General features: G+C 57.8%; 2 protein-coding genes across 2 annotated transcripts; one reads left to right on the top strand and one right to left on the bottom strand.

Moving 5' to 3' along the window:
- Window positions 1–4,897: 4,897 nt before the first annotated feature.
- Window positions 4,898–9,525, top strand: LOC105480524 (poly(rC) binding protein 4). Its single transcript, XM_071091799.1, is given in 14 exon segments — window positions 4,898–5,031; window positions 5,664–5,808; window positions 5,930–5,953; window positions 6,062–6,094; window positions 6,318–6,434; window positions 6,638–6,769; window positions 6,934–7,062; window positions 7,306–7,380; window positions 7,549–7,593; window positions 7,668–7,731; window positions 7,860–7,912; window positions 8,000–8,169; window positions 8,631–8,659; window positions 8,662–9,525. Coding segments are annotated over 13 exon segments (1,209 nt in total). The 5' UTR covers window positions 4,898–5,031; window positions 5,664–5,727; the 3' UTR covers window positions 8,919–9,525.
- LOC105480526 (G protein-coupled receptor 62) lies at window positions 9,475–11,599 on the bottom strand. Its single transcript, XM_011739537.2, has one exon. The coding sequence runs from the start codon at window positions 11,325–11,327 to the stop codon at window positions 10,236–10,238; it is 1,092 nt and encodes a 363-aa protein (XP_011737839.1). The 5' UTR covers window positions 11,328–11,599; the 3' UTR covers window positions 9,475–10,235.
- Window positions 11,600–14,871: the final 3,272 nt, after the last annotated feature.

Below are 14,871 nucleotides of genomic sequence, written 5' to 3'. Positions count from 1 at the left end.
TCCTTGGAGGAACCAGATACAGACTTCCAGGCCAGGGGTGTATGGAGATGACAGCTGGGGGCTCAGAGTGGTCCCTCTTGCCCCATAGCTCTTCAGCCCTTCAGCTCTGACCTAGCTTCTTGGCTGGGGTCCTGGGCGGTGGGGGTGGGAGGCTCTGCTACTCACTTCAACCTGGCCCTCATGCCTGCCTGGCCAGGAGAGGGAGGTGCCCGCCTCCTCTCTCCCCTATCCCTGGCCCGCCATCTTGAGACCTGTGGCACCCAGTGCCCCACCCAGCCCCAGCACCCAGGGGAGTGGTCTCCAAGGTGATGCACCCAGGGCCAGTTGCATTCCTTTCTCCCCACCAAGCCCAGGATGCTCATGTTCCTGCTGAACCAGCAGGACATGTGTCCCCAGGGGCTCGCCTTCCGCCACAAAGGCTCTTAAAACCCATGAACTCCCTAGGAGCTGAGCTCATGCCCTCCCTGTTCCCTGGGTCACCCTCATTGCCTCAGGACCAGTACCTGGGACCCTGTTCTTTCCCCATCTGAAAAAATCCCCTGGCCTTCCCAGGTCCTGGAGCCCCCTCAACCTCCAGGGCACCCCCATCCCAGCCCCCACCCCCTAGCCTTCATCAGCATGCAGGCTCAGGCTGCCCAAACACAAGGGGATTGTTCTTCTTGCATGCTCAGGGTGGGGGGCTGGGAGCAGGCAGCCCACACACCCTGGCAGGCCCAGGCCACGAGGAGGCTGGCTTGCCCCACCCTGTGTCCCCAGACAGGCTGTCCACCCTCCCTACTCCCATCACTGCTGCCCCTCCAGCTTCCATCACCATTGCTCAGTGGCGCTGACATCTTGAGGAAAGAGCTCTGAACTGCACAGGTAGACCCCTGGGTTCTCCAGCTCTGCCAGTTGCCTCCCATGTAGCCTTAGAAATATTTCCCTTCCTCTCTGGGCCTCAGGCCCCTCTTGTGATTGGTGAGGCCTTTCCAGCTGTGGCAGGCTGAGCCCAACTCGACTCTGTGAAACGTACTCCACCCCCTAGCTCTTCTTCCAGTCCCCCTCTTGCGTGAGGAGACCCACTCTGCTCCCACCCTCTGAAAACCTAAAGCATAGCCCAAATCCCCCACCCCAGCAGCATACCTAGGGAGCTCCTAGTTCTGGTGAAATGGCAGGAGTAGGACTGGGGATGCTGAGAAACGAACCAGGAATCCTGTCCAGGTAGGTCCTACCTCTGCCCATGTGACTGGCCCCTCACGTCTGGGTCTTCTCACTCTGGTCTCATTACTCCTCCGGGACCCTTAGCCCCATCTTTGGTTCCAAATGTCCCCAGGCCCCATGAACCTTAACTCTTCTCCTTGCACACTGACCCTGGTCCTGTCTCAAATTTCCTCTTTCTGGAGCTCTGTGTATAGTGGAAAGACAGGCTCAGAAATGCCCAACAGGGACTTCTTTGAGTTGCAGCAACATCTTTGAGGGGCACAGAGGCCTTAGTGATCACATCTGACTTGGAAGCCTGGGGAGGGCTTCACAGAGGAGGTGACATTTGAGAAGGATTTTGACAGAGAGTGGGGAGGATGGGTGTTTTGAGCTGAGGTAAGCCTGGATAAAGGCCTGAAGGGCTGGAGGTGCTACGTGTGTTCTGCAGCCTGCCATATGTGAAGGATGGGGTGGAGATGAGACAAGAGAGACGGGGGCTGGATCACAAAGGTCCTTAATGGTCTGTCTGTGGAGCTCAGGCTTTATTCTTTGGGCACTGGGGAGCCATGGGTGGCTATTGAGCAGCAGAGTAAGTATACATTTTTCAGCACGAAGAATGGAAGCTAGAGGTCTTTCTCAGTGTAGGTGAGAGAGTGAGGGGATGGGTACCATGAGGAGGCTGTGTCCTTTCTCCTGGAGCCAAGCCTGGGCCCGGACTTGACTTGGTTTGCCTTGGTTCCGAAGACTTCTGGGGGCTGCCTAATGATGCTGTACGGAAGCTGTAGCATTTCTGGCACCTGCCAACTTGTCAGAGCTGCCTTTCCCTTCCTGGCACTTTGTCTGTGTGGCAGATCTGAATCAAGAAGCCAGAGGCTGGAGCTTGTGGATCCCAGGATGCTCACCTGAGGCTCCCCACTCCCCTCCTCCTCTCCCAACTGCAGATGGTTGGCCATCCCCGGAGGCTGGGAGGCCAAGAGGCTGGGCACATGTGTCCAAGGACGCTGGGGCAATTCTTATGAAGGCCTGGCTAGTTAGGATAGTGAGCATCTCTGGAGAAAGGATTGGGCAGGAGAGTTAGGAGCCCTCGATGTAGACCTGCTCAGGCCCAGGTTCCACCCTCACCACACCCTGCCTCCCTGGATGCTCCAGGCCATTCCCCAGCATCACTGGGTGTGGCTAGCATGGCTGCTTTGGGAGTGGGAATAGGAGAAGGAGGCTGCTAGGTGGAGAGCTAGGGGTGCTGAGGGGATGTAGGGGGATGTGAGATGGAGAGTGAAGCCCAGGTGGGTCCACAGGCCCTAGCTGGTCCAGACATTCTGGCCAGCAGAGCAGAGGGAATCCCCCAAGGGGCGGGCCAGTCTACTTGAATCGCCTGGCCCCAGGAGCCCTCCCCTCCCCCGGATTGTTCTTGTTCCAGAACAAAGGCAGGGTGGACACTTGATCCCTGCATGTGGGGGGAGCTGGCTAAGCCCCCAGCCCTTTGATTGGGCAGCTGTCATGAGAGAGAGACAGCTGGGGAGGAGGGGCAGGAAGGGGGCAGCCGCCATCGCTTACACAGCTGTCACCGCCCCCCCCCCCGCCACCCCCTCCAGCCTGAGTGGCAGAAAGCCAGGGACAGAAGAAGTGGGCACTGGGGCTGGGGAGGGGGCCTGGGAGTCAGGAGGGAATGCCCGAGGTCAGAGGCCTGGTGTGAGCTTGGCGTGTCCTGCCAGGGAGCCCTGCTGACCAGAGGGGGCTGGGCACCCTCGGAGGTGAGCTGGAGGTCACTGTGGCATGTTGTGTGGCTGCCACGTGGGTGGCCCAGCAAAGACCCAGGGCCCACCAGGCTGGAGCAACAAATAACTCCCTAGAGCCCCAGTGAGGGCAGGGGGAGCCAGTGATGCCTAGTGGGGCTGCTTATTCCTTGGGCCCTAGGAGAATAATTTGGAAGACATGGGTTAGAACCCCTTGTTCTTGCCTAAAGATGGGAAAGACCTTGAGAGTCTCTCAGAATAGGAAGGGCGCAGATAGACCAGCAACTCTCTCCCTACCCCCAGCCCTTAAACACAATGCAAGTGGGTAAACCAAGGTCTAGGTTAGGTGAGGACCTGGGCAAAGTTACCCACTGGACTTGGGGCGGTGGGTCTCTGCTGGAGACTCAGGCATCTTTTCATGGCAAAAGCTCTAGTTCTGGCCATGTTCCAGCCCTCCTGCCCCATTTTTCCTGGAGCCACGAGAGGTCATGTGGAGATGGTTTGGGGACCATATCAGGTCTCCCACTGGTTACCATCCCAGGGGGGTGCTTGAATCCCAGAAAATTTTGGAACTTAAGACTGAGGCCCTGGACAAGTTGTCAGTCCTTTCCAAATAGGATCCCTGTCTACTAGCCAGGCAAAGGTCTCAGAGACAACTGAAGCCCAATCCCCACTTTGGAAGGAGCCTGCCCTCCAGGAAGAGGACTAACAGATCCAGACAGGAGCAGCCTGAAAGGGGAGGCAGGTGGGGCTTTGGATAGCCCCACACTAGCAATGCTAGTCCCACCGTGTCCCACCTCTCTGTGACCTTGGGCAGGTTACTGATCCTCTCCAGGCATCAGGTTCTCCTTCTGTGCAGTGAATTCATCTGCTCAGCTAACCGGTATGTTAGCTGAGTTCCAGCTGAGCTCAGTATGTTCTGAGCACCTTCTCTGGCCTGGCTCTGAACTGAGCCCTGGGGACATAAGGAGAAGGCAGCAGCCTTGGCTCCTGCTCCAAGGGGCTCCTGGGCTTGGCTGTCCAGAGAGGCAGAAACCAAGCACGTCATCACAAGTGCTTTGATGGGGGAAGTGCAGGCAGCTGGGGGAATGTCTAGCAAGGGCAGCCAGCATGAGGCTGGCCAGGATGCTCGGAGAGCACAGTCCCTGCATCCACTGCTCATCTCCACCCTCTGGAGTCCCTATGGCAGAACTCAAATAGAAGGAGGAGCAGCTGCGCCCAGGGGAGCAGGGTGTCACCTCCGTTGGATAGGTGAGGAAACAAAGACCTTATGCCATACGGTGGCTTGCTGGGGCTTCTGAGAAGGAGCCAGGCTGGGAGCCCCCTTCACCTTCTGTGCTCAAGCTCTGTCTAGCAAGGGGAGTTCAGAAGAGGGCGCTAGACAGAACTCCATGCCCTTTCCTGTCATGTCGGGATGGGGCAGGGGGCTGAGGAGGAAGGCGCCCAGAGACTTCTGGAGTGTTCCAAGCCCAGCACACTCATCCTTCACCCCACACCCTTCTGGGCATGAGGAATTTGCAGTGTTAGAGCTTGGTCTTGGCCCAGACTTAGCACCAGTTAGTCCCACTCCCTGTGTTCCCCATAGGGTTCTGGTCCCCCAGTGAGCTCCCCATCAAGGCTGAGCCTTGGCAGGAGACAGACGCCTAAGGAGAGGGATTTCCAAGCAGGATTAAGGTTCAGGATTAAGTCGGGGCATGAAAAAGGGTCGGGTGGGGAGGGCCCACTGCTGAGCTAATCCCAGCAGCTAATCTCAGGCTCCACCTTTCTCCATCAGTTAATGGCCTTGACATTCCCGCAGCCCACCAAATCCTTTTCTTACCCATCACGCAATCCCAGGGAGAGGTATTCCCTCCATTTTATGAGTGAGGAAATTGAGACTCAGAGCCCAAGTGACTTGTTTCTGGTACAGTAGAAAGTGTTCCAGGCTGGGAATGTGGCCAGCCTGGACACTTCTTACCTCCTGTTCCCAAGGCCATTTCCAGCACATAGGAGAGAGATTGGAAACCAACGTGCAGAACTGGCAGTCCCCTGACATGCTGTGCCCCACCCACTGCAGCCCAGTGCTGAATGAACCCTGCCCAGAGGTGTCTGTAGTGAGCCTCTGCCCTAGTGACTTCTGGTAGGTGGGAGGTATGCCTCAATTCCCCCCTCAACCCCTGCCTCAAGCCTTTACCAGGCAGGGGCAAGACCTGACCACACCCGAGGCCTCCCTCGCTTCAAGACTTCCCATGGCTGCTCCAGCTTCCTCCCCAGCTGCTCTTCTGTAGAGGTTCTGGCTGCTGGATGCAAGTGCCTCTCATATGGAGTAAGCTTTCAGCCTGAGCTCCACCTTCAAGGCCCAATCCACAGAGGTTCCCTCTTCCAAGAGGTCAGGGAGGAGGCTCTTCTCTCTGGTCTCCCATAGGCTTCCTAGTTAATTATTTACTTTAGTGTCTCAGGGTAAGGGAAAGACTAGGTACCTACCATATATGTGCTTATTGTTTTAATTCTCATCACTCTTTGGAGATGGGAATTTGTATCCCCCTTCTACAGATGGGGAAGCTGAGGCTCAGAGGGTTGAATGGGCTCCCCAGGCTTGCACAGCTCGTGAGACACACATAAGCATCCGGTCAGAGGAATGTGTGGCACTCAAGGTCCATGCAGTCTCTTTCCTCCGGGAGTTTGACTAGCCTAGCTCTGGGGTCCCCATGTAAGGGCAGGGACAGGGTGAACTGGGCTCCTCTGGAACCCCTCTTTGGCTGCCCCTGCCAGAGCCGGCCAGGTCGCAGCGTGGACACACTTGCAGGTCGCTGTGGCCCCAGCCTCGCCTGACAGAATGAGCGGCTCGGATGGGGGACTGGAGGAGGAGCCAGAGCTCAGCATCACCCTCACGCTGCGGATGCTGATGCATGGGAAGGTGAGTAGGAGGTGGAGGGCAAGGCGAGGTGAGGCTGGGCTGGGTTTCACTGGCTATCCCAATGGGGAGGGGCTGGGCCTGGGCACTGGCACCTATCTGACGGCTCTTGTCTTGTCTGCAGGAAGTGGGCAGCATCATCGGGAAGGTAGGTGCCCAGCTCTGCTCTGTACATCCCCCTCCAGCTGAGGCTTCAGCCCAGGGAAGGAGGCTGTGACCTCTAAGTTAAGAGCGATTCTGTTTTTTTCTCCCACAGAAGGGCGAGACTGTAAAGCGAATCCGGGAGCAGGTGAGGATGGAGTCTGGGGGAGGAGCCCAGGGCACTTGATGTGGAGGGGAGATCCCTACCCCACTTTCTCCCTGAACCACTCCTTCTGGGCTGACCAGTGAGTGCCCCAGAGGGTGGCAGTTTTGAGCCTTGCCTGGGGCTTGGTGAGTGGGGCAGGCAGACAAGTTCTGGCAAGGGAGCAGGGAAGATGCCCCGCTGCCCGGCGCTCATTCTGTATCTGCAGAGCAGTGCCCGGATCACCATCTCCGAGGGCTCCTGCCCCGAACGCATCACCACCATCACCGGGTCTACAGCGGCTGTCTTCCATGCAGTCTCCATGATTGCTTTCAAACTGGATGAGGTCCGTGGCTGGCCAGGGCAGGAGACCAAGAGTGGTTCCCTAGGAGGAACGCAACTCCGACTTCAGATAGTGGCTGTGGGTGGGAGGGGAGGTCAAGCCCAGGGTAGTGTTCCCTTGAAGTGGGACTGGGGAAAGGGTACCCTCCTGACTCCTGGGCGGATGTAGCAGGGACGAGCATGGCCAACCCACCGTCTCCCTGTCAGGACCTTTGTGCTGCTCCTGCAAATGGTGGAAATGTCTCCAGGCCTCCAGTGACCCTGCGCCTTGTCATCCCTGCCAGTCAGTGTGGCTCACTGATTGGGAAGGCTGGCACCAAGATCAAGGAGATCCGAGAGGTGAGGGGAGAGGGATACTGCACACAGGGAGTCCGGGGCAAGGGAGCAGTTGCAAGAGGGGTGTTGGGCTTATGGCGTCCTCCCAACTAGAGAGCTCTGAGCCTAGGCAGCCCTTTTCTGGGTTACGGTAGCAGCCAGAAGTGGCCCCTGTTCTCTGTTTGCAGACTACAGGTGCCCAGGTACAGGTGGCAGGGGACCTGCTCCCCAACTCCACAGAGCGAGCTGTTACGGTGTCTGGGGTGCCTGATGCCATCATCCTGTGTGTGCGCCAGATCTGCGCTGTTATCCTGGAGGTGCTGCCCTGGGGCAGGGAGTGGGGGCAGGAGGTGGGCCCTGGGTCTGCCTTGTCGGGCACCCCAAACCCTATGTCTGTGCCACAGGTGGTGCAGGGCAGGGCTGCAGGGATGGATGATGAGCTCCGGGGATCATGTGCATTTCCCTGGGGGTCATGGTGGGGCCTGAGGCCACTGGGCAGTTGGAGAGGTTATTGGAGTCTGAGAGGGTCCTGACAGAGCCTCCCTGTTTATGCCTTCCAGTCCCCACCCAAAGGAGCCACTATCCCGTACCATCCGAGCCTCTCCCTAGGTACTGTCCTTCTCTCTGCCAACCAGGTGAGGGGAACAACAGGAGCAGTGGGACACATTACTGGAGAAGGGGAATTGAGATGGAGAAGGGGATGGAAGAAGGAATTGGAGGTCCAGGGAGCAGGGAAGGAGTGACTGTCGCTGAACTGCCCTAATGTCACAGTAACCCCCTTTTCACCCACTTTGTCCCCACAGGGCTTCTCTGTCCAGGGTCAGTATGGGGCTGTTACCCCAGCTGAGGTGAGTGACCCATAGCCCAAGGCACCCCTTCCTGAACCATGCCTCCTCTGACCTCTGACCCCTCTTTGGCACAGGTCACCAAGCTCCAGCAGCTCTCAAGCCATGCGGTCCCCTTTGCCACACCCAGTGTGGTGCCAGGTGAGCCACCCCTGCACAAGGAGGCAGGGGAGGGTCCTAAGAGGGCAGCCCCCTCCCTTCCAGGGAGAGTGGAAATGGTGGCATGGGAAAGGTCCAGAACCACACTCAGTCCCTCTTCTCCCCCTCAGGACTGGATCCCGGCACACAGACCAGCTCACAGGAGTTCTTGGTTCCCAACGATGTGAGCAGGGGATGGGATGGCTGGAGAGTGGGTAAGGGGCCTGGGGGTCTGCGCCTCACCCAGGGTTGATTTCTGTCTTCCCTTTAGCTGATTGGCTGTGTGATCGGGCGCCAGGGCAGCAAGATCAGCGAGATCCGGCAGATGTCAGGGGCACACATCAAGATCGGGAACCAAGCAGAGGGCGCTGGGGAGCGGCATGTCACCATCACTGGCTCTCCGGTCTCCATCGCCCTGGCCCAGTACCTCATCACTGCCTGGTGAGTGTGGGCTGGGCGGCAGCAGGGGAGCAGGTCACGGTTCTCATGTGCCCAAGAAAGGCAGGGGTGGGGAGAGGACAGCTGGCCTCCTCTCTCTGTCTGGGCCCGACCTCTGCCTCTCCTAACCCTACCCCAATTCCCCATGGTCTTCGCCTAATTCACCCTCTGTTGCCCCATCTCCCCCCTCTATATCCACCTCTCATTCTCCATTGCTGTCTCTTTTCCCTGGGTCTCTGGCAACCCCATTTCTCCCTGCACCTCGTGCTATATCTGCTTGTCCTTTCTTCCCTTCCTCTTCCACATTTCCCATCTTCCCCTCAAACACATCCACCCCATGTGATTGTTCTCTGTTCACTGCCTCTCTCTTGCCTTTCATCTAATCTCATACCCATCTCTGCCTTCATTGTCCCTCTCTCACTCCCACTTTCCCCTTCGTCTCCCCTCTGTATCCCTCTCTCCAGTCTAGAGACGGCCAAGTCTACCTCTGGGGGACGCCCGGCTCGGCCCCCGCAGACCTGCCTGCCCCCTTCTCGCCACCCCTGACGGCCCTGCCCACAGCTCCCCCAGGCCTGCTGGGCACACCCTATGCCATCTCCCTCTCCAACTTCATCGGCCTCAAGCCTGTGCCCTTCTTGGCTCTACCACCTGCTTCCCCAGGGCCGCCGCCGGGCTTGGCGGCCTACACTGCCAAGATGGCAGCGGCTAATGGGAGCAAGAAGGCTGAGCGGCAGAAATTCTCCCCCTACTGAGGCCAGCTGAGGTACAGGCAGGGGCAGGCAGGACCACCAGCAGGGGGCTGCCTCCGCACCCTGCCCGCCCAAGGAGACTCCACCCTGGGGTCCTAAACGCCGCTAACGCCCAGACGCATGGATGCACCCCCTACCCTGCCTCCGTCTATGGGAGTTCCTTCTCTCAGAGTAGGGGCAGTTTCTGGCCCAGGGGTCTGAGCTGCGGCAGCCCCAGAGCAGGGGGCGTACCTCTTCAGCTCTGTGCTTGGATACAGGGAGCAGCCAGGAGACTCCCTAGTGCCCCCACCATGGGGGGTGTCACTCACACACTCCCCATCCCTTAGGGCTTCCTGGCCTACTGCATCCTTTTGGGAGTCAGGGAGGAGGGCCCAGGGGGGTAGCTGGGGCCAGGCTTCTCTCCCCACCACCTGCAGATTTCTTGCTGCTTCCACTGATACCCTTTTGACTGGAATGAACTGGCTGGGCTTGTCAGGGGGCACCCTAAAGAGGGGGCACTGCCAGGTAGCTGGGGGAGTGGCATGGGGCAGGGGCCCAGTTCTCAGCAGCAGACACTCTGTACAGTTTTTTCAATCCCTGTTTTTGAATAAATATTCTCAGCGACCAGGAAGTTGTGAAATACTGGTGTTGTGGGCAGCAAAACCTCCAGAAAATGGGTGCAGCTGAGGTCCTGGAGGACCCCCATGTGTGAATCCACCAACCTCAGTTAGGCCTCGGCCCCTTCCACACGCCAGTTCTGGTGCTTCAGGACCCTTTGGGGATGAAGTCGTCCAACCTCCTACTTCTAACACCAAACTGGTCCAGTTGTCTTCTGGGCATTTTAGAAGCAGATGGAGGAGTTTCAGTAGCTTTGTCCAGACTCTCCTTGGTGCAGATGTCAGGGAAGTCCCTGCGAGTGTCTCTCCAGTGGTTCTTCCTGCTGTGGCTGTAACGCAGATACTGTCCTGCTTGGCGGATCACTTTGGTTGTGAGCCCTTAGGGCCCTCTTCTCTGTAACACCTGCCCACCTTGGCCTGGGGACCACCTGTGAGTTTCACAAACCACCTATGCTGGAGGGGCCCTTAGAGATGCTGCAGGGTGGAGATGGGAAAGCTGAGGCCTAAGGATGGGTCGGCCTGTGCACAGTGCTATGCAGTGTTGGGCCCAGACCCCAGGATTCCTGGCTCTCAGAAGTCCGTGGGCCTCAAAAGCCTGCAGATACCCTTTCTCCTCCTGTTCCAGTGCCAGATGTCCAGCAGGGCACCTGCTGTGACCTGTGCAGGGGCTGGATGAGCCCCCACGGAAACCACCCTCCTTTCTCCTGCTCAGGAGAGAGAACTCTCAGGTGGCCCCTGGTATGCTGGGGCTCCGCCCTCCTGCCAACTGGGGGGTCTGTTCTGGAGCCTCAGAAGGGCCTACGGCAGGGCCCTCTGGGGGTCTCTGGAGGCATTGCAAGAGTGCCCGCGGGTGCCAGGCTTGCGGAGTGCAGGCCCGCAGAGGTCCAGGCAGTGCACGGCGAGAGAGGCGGCCCAGTGCCAAGCGCACGGGGCGCTGCAGCAGCCCATACAGGAAGGGGTGAGCCGCGAAGGCCGAGTAGGCGACCCAGGTGACAGCCGCCTCGGCTTCCGCGGCCCGCGCTGCGGGCGCCAGGCACGCGCAGCCGTAAGGCAGCCAGCAGGCTGCAAATTGGCCCACGGCTAGCGCTGGGGCCAGGGCCGCCTTGCCCCCGGGCAGGCGAGGCCGGAGGGGCGGCAAGATGGAAAGGCGGCTATCCAGAGAGTCCGAGCGGAGTCGGGACCCGCGCGCCGGCCGTGGGGGCCTCAGGGCAGCGCGACGCGCCACCACGAAGATGCCGCCGTAGGCGCCGAGCAGCAGGAGGGCGGGCAGTGCGAAGGCCAGCAGGGCCCAGAGCGGCCGGAAGGGCCCGAGGCCCCCAGCCAGGACCGAGCAGCGAGCTGGAGCAGGGGGCGGTGCGGGCGGCGGCCCGAGCAAGGAGAGCGCGCCCAGCAGCCCAGCCGCGGCCCACACGGCGGTGAGCACGAGCACAGGCGGTGGCCGAGAGCCTGGCCGCAGCGGGTGCACTATGAGGCGGTAGCGTGCCAGACCAAGTGCGGCCACCCCGAGCGTGCAGGCCGGCAGCAGAGCGGCGGAGAGAAAGCGAGCGGCGCGGCACGGCGCGGGGCCCAGGCGCACGCGGCCCAGCCCGGGCGGCGGTGCGGCCAGCAGGCCCAGTGGCATGATGGACGCGGCCGCCAGCAGGTCCACAACGCACAGGTGGGCCAGGTAGAGCGCGTCGCGCAGTCCTGGCGTGCGCAGCACCACTACCAGCAGCGCGCCGTTGCCTAGCAGTGCCCCCACCTCCACGACAGCTGCCAGGATCAACCCCACCGAGCCTGCGACTTCTGAGGCATTCGGCCCTGTGGAGTTGGCCATTTGGGCTCTCAGGCTTCACCTTGCGCTGGGATGTAGATGGCAGAATGGAGCCTACAGCTGCAGGATTTCCATCACCTGTCCCCTGCTCCTCTTGTCCCTTGCTCTTCCGGCCCCTCACCTCATTGGCTGCCCAGGAGGTGGCTCCGACGCCCAGGCTGCCATCCTCTTGGGGGCTTGGCCAGGCCCATGGAGGGGTGCAAGGATGAGTCTGCTGTCTTTCTCCCCTGCCCCAGCCCAGCTCCAGCAACTCAGCCCCTGTCGGAGATGGTACTGGCTGTCACTCTGATGTTGCCACACAGGGCTGGCAAGGGAGGGCAGGGCCTGGCGCCAGCCCCCTGGGTCCTAGCAGCTGCCAGCTGAAGGCTGGAGGCTCTGCTGTGGAAGTGCCTGGGGGTGCCTCTAGGGTGGCAGGGTGGAGGACAGAGCAGGCACAGACCTGGAGCTTAGACTTGAGAAGGTTAGAGTGTGGGCTTTGGAGTCAGCCAGAGAGTCTGCTCTACCTTTCTCAGTGGTGAGAAGTGGCCCCCATCTTCTGTGTTCCCCCATCCTCATCAATGGGGGTAATCACAGCATTTAGCTCTCATATTAAAGGGAAACTGAGGTACCAGTGAGACAAAAGCTGAAGCAAGAGGACCCTTAGGCATGCCCTGGCCCCCCAAGAGGGCTAGTTCTCTCGGAAAGAAAGGAGGCTGGAAAAATAAGAGAAAAGCATAGGACATGGCACATAGTAGGTGCTCAGCTAATATTAACTTCACACAGAATAGGTGCTCCATGATACTGTGTGGGATAAGTGAGAGGAGGCCTTAGCAGGCAGATGCTCTTTGGTTTTTTGTTGCTGTTGTTTGCTTTTGTTTTTGCTGCTAGCAAACAGGTGCCCTTCTGGTAAAAGCACCCTGAATTTTTTCTTTCCTTTTTTTTTTTCTTTTTTTTTTTGAGACAGGGTCTCTGTTGCCCAGGCTGGAGTGCAGTGGCACAATCTTGGCTCACTGTAATCTCTGCCTCCCAGGCTCAAACGATCCTCCCACCTCAGCCTCCCGAGTACCTGGCACTACAGGCACGAACCACCACACCTGGCTAAACACCCTGAATTTTCTTTAGGAAACCACCCCTCCCCAATTCTCAGGACAGGAAGTTTGGGTGAACAAGATCCTCACCCTCCATTTTCCTGATTAGGCACAAAACCCAGTCCTGACTAATCAGTGAATGGTAGGGTTCTCCGCCCCAATGTGGTTGGCTCATGGAAAGCTGTGTAACTCCAGTAGGGCATATGCCCCCAGGTATGGCACCCAGTTTCATGGCAAAACCCCATCTATAGTCTGATAGCTTGCATTGGTATCTGAAGCCTCTTCCTCTTTTCTTGGGTATCCAGCTGCCTTTTCAACATTTCCCCCCCAGGACTTTCACTAATGGGCATCTCAAACTTCCTATGTCCAAAACAGAACCATGACTCTTGACCCCTCCCCAGCAACCTGCTCCTCCCAGAATCTTCTCCATCTTAGTGAACTCCATCTCAGGATGCCTCCCTCTCCCCCACGCCCTATATCCAATCCGCTGAGGTCTCTGGAATCCAGCCATTTCTCACCATCACCATCAAACTGGTCCCAGCCACCACCACCTCTCACCTGGACCATTTCAGCATCCTTCTAGCTGGTCTCCTGGCCTCGGCTCCTGCACCTTGTGCTGGCCATCTGCCTTGTTTGCCCTCAGATTCATTTCCTTCTTCCCCAGTGCCTTCCTGGGAACTGTATTTCCCAGGCTCCTTTGTCAACTGACTTTGGGTATGTTCAGCCAATGAAAGCTACCAGCAAAAGACTGGCGGATGGGAGGAGGGAAGAAGCCAGGATTTATTGCCCTCTGAAGCTCAGCCAGGGGCTCCCTTCAGGTGGCCCCCTCTGTGGTTCTGGCTCCTGCAGGGTGACCCTAGCCTCTGGGCATCAGAACACCATTCACTTCCTTTATCTCTCCAGTCTTAGGGTGGTAGTGACTTCCGGCTGTTGCTAATCTTTGGATTGCCTCATCATCCCCCATTTGGTCATTCAATTCTTTCCCTGTATCAAATTTCCCTTGTCTGAAATACCTAGGGTAATTTCTGTTTTGCTGACTGGATGTTAACTGACATATACTCTACAGTCCACTCTCTACACAGTGGCTGAAGTGGATCCCTCTAAAAACAAAGCAGATGGGGGCATGACCCAGCTCTCATACCTCCAAGAGCTTCCTGTCATCAGAATAGATCAGAATAGAATCTCGGCTCCTCTGTGATGGGAACCAGGCCCTTTTATCTGCCTTTTCTGCCCCTTTCTGAGCTCACCCTCCTCCTTGCCCACAGTATTTCTAGCCACAGCAGTTTGCTTGTGTTCCTTCCGCCCTTCAAGCCAGTTTCTTTGCATTTGCTGTTTCCATTGCAAGAACACCCTTGCTGCAGATCTGTCCATGGCTTGCTCCCTCACATGATTCAGGTCTCTGCTTGAGAGGGACCTTCAGCGGCCATCCTTTTTTTTTTTTTTTTGAGACGGAGTCTTGCTCTGTTGCCCAGGCTGGAGTGCAGTGGCGCATCTCAGCTCACTGCAAGCTCCATCTCCTGGGTTCACACCATTCTCCTGCCTCAGCCTCCCGCGTAGCTGGGACTACAGGCGCCCACCACCACGCCCAGCTAATTTTTTTGAATTTTTTTAGTAGAGATGGGGTTTCACTGTGTTAGCCAGGATGGTCTCGATCTCCTGACCTCGTGATCCGCCCGCCTCAGCCTCCCAAAGTGCTGGGATAACAGGTGTGAGCCACTGCGCCCGGCCTCTTTTTTTTTTTTTTTTTTTTTGAGATGGGTTCTCACTCTGTCACCCAGGCCGGAGTGCAGTGGCACGATCTCAGCTCACTGCAAGCTCCACCTCCCAGATTCATGCCATTATCCTGCCTCAGCGTCCCGGGTAATTGGGACTATGGGCACCCACCACCACACTTGGCTAATTTTTTTTTGTTGTTGTATTTTTAGTAGAGTCAGGGTTTCACCGTGTTAGCCAGGATGGTCTCGATCTCCTGACCTTGTGATCCGCCTGCCTCGGCCTCCCAAAGTGCTGGGATTACAGGCATGAGCCACCATGCCCAGCCTGTGACCATCTTTTCTAAAATTGTTCCACTTTCCCATCACTCAAATCCTTTTATCCTGCTTTTTCTTCCCAGCACTTTCCCTACCTGCTATGGTATTTCATATTTATGCATACATTTGATTAGAGCCTGCTTTACTAAAATGTAAGCTCCATGAGAGCAGGGACCTCATCTGAGCCTCACTTCTGCCTGTGGCCCTAGCACCCCTCACAGACACAGGGTCAGCATCGCTGCAGATCTAGATGGTGAAGACAGCACATGGACCTCTTGGTTTAACTAATTTTGTGTTGGAATTCAAAGGGCTCCAGTGCAGTTCTCCATTATTCAGATGAGAAAAGTAGGGCCTGCCCAGAGAGTGGAGAAATGGGTCCCAGGTCACACAGCTGAGTTGGACCTGGAATCCAGGTCACTTGCTTCCTGGAGCTCTGTCCACACAGGTGTC

The sequence above is a fragment of the Macaca nemestrina genome, chromosome 2, assembly GCF_043159975.1.
Source record: "Macaca nemestrina isolate mMacNem1 chromosome 2, mMacNem.hap1, whole genome shotgun sequence".
Classification (NCBI taxonomy): Eukaryota; Metazoa; Chordata; class Mammalia; order Primates; family Cercopithecidae; genus Macaca; species Macaca nemestrina.
The sequence above is the reverse complement of the archived record's forward strand: the minus strand, read 5'-3'. Positions and strand labels throughout refer to the sequence as shown.

Coding starts and splice junctions, on each gene's coding strand:
- LOC105480526 (XM_011739537.2), bottom strand. CDS start 11,327: ATGGCCAACTCCACAGGGCCGAATGCCTCAGAAGTCGCAGGCTCGGTG.